Below are 5679 nucleotides of genomic sequence, written 5' to 3' on the forward strand. Positions count from 1 at the left end.
GAAAATATTTTTGGCAAACCTCAAACATTTCATTTGGAATTTTTCTTTCGATTCTTCTTTTTTTTTGTTACTCACTCATCTCGGTTTTGTTGTGCCCGCCTGCATTGCCAGATGAATTTGTTGGCCAAAATTGTTTGGGTTTTAAAATATTGAAGAGGGGTGTGCGGTGCTGGTGCTGGTGGTGGTGATGGAACTATCCACATATCCGTTTATGTTTGTTAGGGGTACCCACTTTCAACACCCCCTCCCCCCCCAACTTGGCCACCTAAAAATGCTGGCTGGTTTCCTCTCAGAATCCGCATTTCCATTTGCCCCTCGCCTTTTTCCCCATAGTTTTCCCTTCAAACTGGTTGGTAAACGTTTACGCAAGTGGGCGGCACTATGTGTGTGCGTGGGCGTGGCACTTGATGGGTTGTTGCAACTTTTGTTGTTGGCAGCCACGGAAACTTTAACTTTTCGGCAACTTCGTCTGGCCGGCGGGCAACGAGGGGTTAAAGGTGGTCAGCCGCAAAGGCAAAATTGTGGCCGAGGAAGCTGAAAAGCGCCACAAAGCGGAGCACAAGTGATAATGGCTAAATCTAAGCGGCAACGGATTAGCTGTTCCCAAGATTTCCCCTCCGAAATTATGGTCACATATTCAGCATGCGATTTTAAACACATTTTAATTGGGTCTTCTATGTATAAAAGTAGTGATAGTAAGATATGGGAGAAAAACTAAGCAGGCCAATTTATATACTTTCACAGTTTCCACTTTTATTTCTCAGTTCGCTGGGTTTCCTGTCTGCTATCAAACAGTTTATTCAAATATATATATATTTTAGAAATTATTTATAAAACCCAATACCGAGAGCGAACATGAAGAAGAGGCCGTTTGGACTGCCCGTTTGGACGCCACTGTTCATCCTTTTCTTGCTCCTCCTGGCCGGCGTTTGGGGTAAGCCTTCGTGTAAGCAGAAATCACATTCTATAGATACGCTTACTCTATAAATTAATTGATATTAATCAACGAATAGTTGGCGTGAATCGCCATGGGCTGCTGGACATGTACCACCAGCAGGTGCATGGTTCATCTCCTCAAACTAGAAAGGGCGTCGAGTGTCCAGCGGATGGAGTGATGAGTTTCCAGCAGAGCCACTTGGATAGATCAATGAATCGTAAGTTTGGCGCTTGTTATTTGTTTTTTTCTCTTTTCTATGTTCAAGGACTTTGTTTAGCTTTCAAAGCCTTTCTTTCTTGGCCGGGTAAGCAACAGAAACTGGACAAGGTTGACAAGTACAAGCCAGCTGAGGATGACTTCGGTGGCCAGGAAGAGCTATCCAAGTACCAACACGATGAGCCGCTCTTCGATCTCAAAATGTCCAAGTACCAAGGCGGTGCACCGCTTTGTGATACCAAACTGGATAGGATTCTGGCCCAGGACGATGAGTCGGACTTTGAGCGCAAGCTGGGATTGATGGACCATCACCTGGATGCAGATCACTTCAATCACTTCAACCTGGATGCAGATCACTTTGATCTCGATGCAAATCACTTCACTCAGGGCTCAGACCACTTCAATCAGGGGTCAGAACACTTCAATCAGGGGTCAGCACACTTCAATCAAGGGTCAGAACACTTCAATCAGGGGTCAGCACACTTCAATCAAGGGTCAGACCACTTCAATCAGGGGTCAGAACACTTCAATCCGATTGGAGATCATTACAGTCTGGATGCAGATCAATTAAGTCACGATGTGAATCAATTGAGTCACGATGTGAATCAATTCAACGGGAATGCAGATGACGTTAATCTGAATCGCGACCTGGATATGTTTGACAGCATTCAAGGTAGCTAACCAAATGGGATTAATCTTTTCGAAAATCGGAGATGATCTGAGAAACTTTATCCACTTTCAGCTAACAAGCCCGAATTGGTAAATAGTCCCATGATGGACTACAAACGTGAGTTCGCCAGCGATGATGCCAATCCCTATGTCGAGAGCCTTCAGCAGCGTTTTGAGCCTTTGCCGCATGCCTATAAGGATTAATCCATAATATTATATATATTATTATATTATTATATATTTTTCCATAAATCGTTAAGTGTTTAAGGCTTACTATTTGTTCAAATACATATTTCGCGTTCTTAAAGTGAGTAAGTGTAAGTGAACTGTTCACAGTTGGAGGTACTACCATTAATTTCTTTCAGCTGAGACAAGTTGAAACTTAATTTATTTTTTTGACAAAACAATACTTAATTATCTCGTGTGCGCCTGTCCAATTTCAACTGTCAGTGGGGGGCGGATGGGTGGAAAATGAGTGGGAAATGGTTGGGAAATGGGAAACGGAAAAGCTCTCTGCTTGATCGGTGATTTGCGTGGCGCCCTCTGTCGTACAATTTGGGGCAATTACGAGGCGATTAAAGAAGAGTTTCCACGGGAAAACTCCGTGGAAAAAGTGATGAAAGTTTTTCGACCAGAGCAGCTGGCGCGCAATAAACGTAATCAAATTTAATTTCAACAAATTGCTTTCGAATTACGCGACCTTCGCTGGCGCCGTTCAAGCGCAAAAGAGTTGGAAAATTGTTAAAATAATAACTTTTCACCACCCCCCCTCTCACACTTGCCACCCTTTCGATGTGCTTGCGCCCGCAGAATAATTGCCACAATAACAACAGCAATTTGCGCTTGAAATAATGGAATGAGTGGCCGCCCACGCGGCGTATACGTAATCATAAAAATTATGATTCATTCACCCAAACCGACAGACAGTCAGATGGACAGACAGTCAGACAGACAGACAAATAAAATGCGGCAAAACTCGGACCTGGATTCGAGTTAGAGGAGCTGCAAAAGCTCTGTTCCTAATAAACAAATTAAATTTGATTGAAGACCGAATGCAAAACTTTCCATTACAAGTTGCAAAAGCAAAAGCAAATTCATTTCGGATTTTCCCCATCTACTTTCTACTTTCGCTGGTGGTGGCAAATCCATTTGCGAGAATTAGCTTCGGGGAAAGTTTCTGCTTTAAAATTGCAGCTAAATTGAATGGTTTTCAACGTCAATTTTGGTGTGTGAAAAATATATAAACTGATGTTGATTTGCAATCACTTTAAGAGAGTTTCATTCCAGACTTATTAACTATGTGTTCACGCTATTGAAATAATCCAAAGCTTTAACTAAAAACGGGTTTGGTTTTAAAAAAAAGTTTGATGTCAAACGGATTGACGGATGTTTGCTCTTTTATTTTGGCCGGCAATCCCAGTGAAATGCCAGTTAAAAATGCCACTGGAAAGCGGCTAATTAAGGCTTTCATCGTTGGCCTGTTTGTGCCTAGGTAATTTACGTGTAAACAATTGCCCGATCCTGTTTGTTTGCTCTGGCTCTTCCCAGTCCTATTTCCCTATTTTCTATTTTTCTATTTCTCTATTTTTCTATTTTTGTTTTCACATTTCAGTTTAAGCCATCATCAACTGACAATTTTGCGGCTCTGCGATGTCCTTCTCGCCGCCCGCTGCACATTTACATTTACATTTTGGCCAAAAGGCTGGAGGTTGGGTCGAAAAGTCAAACTAATCTAACAACTGCTAACAATAAGAACCAGGATTTTCCCCCCTTTCCCCCTGCTGCTGTTTTTTTTTAGCGGGCCATCTAAGCGCCAAGGGCAGCCACTGGTTTTTGCCCCCATTTCCCAACAATTTTCACCCCCTCCCCCCCCGGCGTTTTCCCGGCTTTGTGCAAGTTGTTTTAACAAAGCATTTTGTAGTCGGCAAATATATCTCTGTGCATCTGCCTGCATGTGTTTGTATATATCAGTATATATACATATATATATATATGTATATGTACGTTGACAATTTTGCGTTGTCAGTTGTTGTTTTAATTAGAAAACTTTTTTACCAAACAATAACAACAAGAGCAACAGCAGCAGCAAAAAAGCTGCAGCTTCTGGAGCAACAGCAAAACTCAAAAAACGATTTTGAACGGCACAGTATTTTCATTCCCCCCTTGCAGTATTTGCATTTCCTATTTTATTTTGCTGCCTGCCAAATGAATAATGAATTTCTCTTCATTTTCACATTTGCACATTTTCGAATTTCTCCTCCTGTTTTCCATCAGCTATACGTATACGATATATGGGTGTGTGTGTGTGTTTGTTTGGACTGGCATTACTTATCGCAATTCACGCAAATTCATGGGCTCAACTGAAAGTGGGAACACTTCAATCAGATCCACAAAGCAGATATCCTGCTATACTACATACTATATCCATCTGTGCAGCAGGACAAGGAACTGTAGTTACCCTCGGTGGGGAATCATTATTGCGCCATTCGTTCGACGATTTTTTTGGATTTTTTTGGATTTTTTCTTTTTGTTTATTTTGCAAAATTAAATCCAACGTTTTAGTTTTATGAGGCAAAACTTGCTTTGTTTGCCGAATGGAAGCGGCATTTGGAGGGGGGGATGGGGTGCGTGGTCAACCGCAAAGCTAAATCCAGGTCACTTCAGCTATCAGATACCCTGTAATCAGTTTTCCTAATGCTGTAAGAGTTTGCTGCATAAATGAGCTGCAAATGATGGCAGGATATCACGATCTCTAATAACAAACGTATTTTCTTTACTTTATATTAGAGTAAATTATTTCATTCTCATTACAAAATGAAATATTGAGAACTATAATTCATTGCATAATTAATTTCATATATTTCGATCAATTGGCAGAGTGAGTACTTGATCTGGGAATGGAAGGAATGGAAATGGAAATGAAAACGCTGCATCGTATGATACGCAAACACACACACACAAACAGACCGACCCACATGTATTAGAGTGCGGTTTGTTGTCAATCTCGTTAGAAACGAATCCTTTCGTAATCCTTGTGCTTCAGCTGCAGCTTTTTTTGTCCCTGTCTCTGTGTGTGTCCGTGTCTCTGTGTGTGTGTCCCTGTCTGTGTGTGTGTCTGTTGTGTTTCTGTGTGTGTGTCTTTTTGTGTTTTTGCGTTTGCTTTATTTGCGTTGCTTGCTTGCCACCATCGCTGACGTCAGAGGGCGGGGTTCATGCGTTCTTGCTGCCTAATCCGCTGCCACCATCAAGATGAGCTCCATGGGAGTACTTAGGGGGGATAAAGGGATAAAGGGGGTGGCGTGGCTCTATCCTATCACTATATCGCTATCCCCTTATCCCACTATCCAACTATCCCTATCAGCAGCTGAGCATCTCGGCACTCGGCCATCCAACATGCAGCGCTTCCAATTTCACGACGAGCCCCGCAAATCCCGCATAAGAAATTGTTTTCCAGTTATCTTTCATTTACCGCCATCGCTTGCTCTTTGTTCAGTGTTTTCTTTTTTGGGAAAATGGGGAAAAAGCCTTGTAATTATTTGGGCTAGTTAAAAATGTTAAATGCCACTGCGACATCCACAAATGGGCAGCATTATTTACTTTCGAAACACTCTGCCATGCAGCTAAATATGATTGATGGTTCTTGTCGCGTTACGTAATCGCCGTGTCCTGAGTGCGTGTGAGTGTGTGAGTGTTCACAGTGTTTGTGGCTGTGAGTGAGTCCTGCGAACTCAAGCCATAAAATGCCATTACTTCTGCAGGTGCGCCGTCTGGAGGGTTAACACTTTGTTGCCGCTTTTGAGCCACTGACATGCAGACGTCACAAAGTTGTTTACGTGATTTCCAGATAATTATCAACA

At 42.2% G+C, this 5679-nt stretch overlaps 1 protein-coding gene across 2 annotated transcripts; it reads left to right on the forward strand.

Annotated features, from left to right (window-relative positions):
• The first annotated feature begins 765 nt into the window (after positions 1–765).
• On the forward strand, positions 766–2110 carry LOC122624565. Of its 2 annotated transcripts, none has more exons than XM_043804203.1 (4): positions 766–946; positions 1014–1154; positions 1215–1826; positions 1896–2110. In XM_043804203.1, the coding sequence occupies exons 1-4, from the start codon at positions 856–858 to the stop codon at positions 2024–2026; spliced, it is 975 nt and encodes a 324-aa protein (XP_043660138.1). In that variant the 5' UTR covers positions 766–855; the 3' UTR covers positions 2027–2110. The 2 variants fall into 2 exon arrangements, with proteins under 2 accessions (XP_043660138.1, XP_043660139.1); XM_043804204.1 differs by having other exon boundaries at positions 766–934.
• The last annotated feature ends 3569 nt before the right edge of the window (positions 2111–5679 follow it).

Source organism: Drosophila teissieri, chromosome X (assembly GCF_016746235.2).
Source record: "Drosophila teissieri strain GT53w chromosome X, Prin_Dtei_1.1, whole genome shotgun sequence".
Taxonomy (NCBI): Eukaryota; Metazoa; Arthropoda; class Insecta; order Diptera; family Drosophilidae; genus Drosophila; species Drosophila teissieri.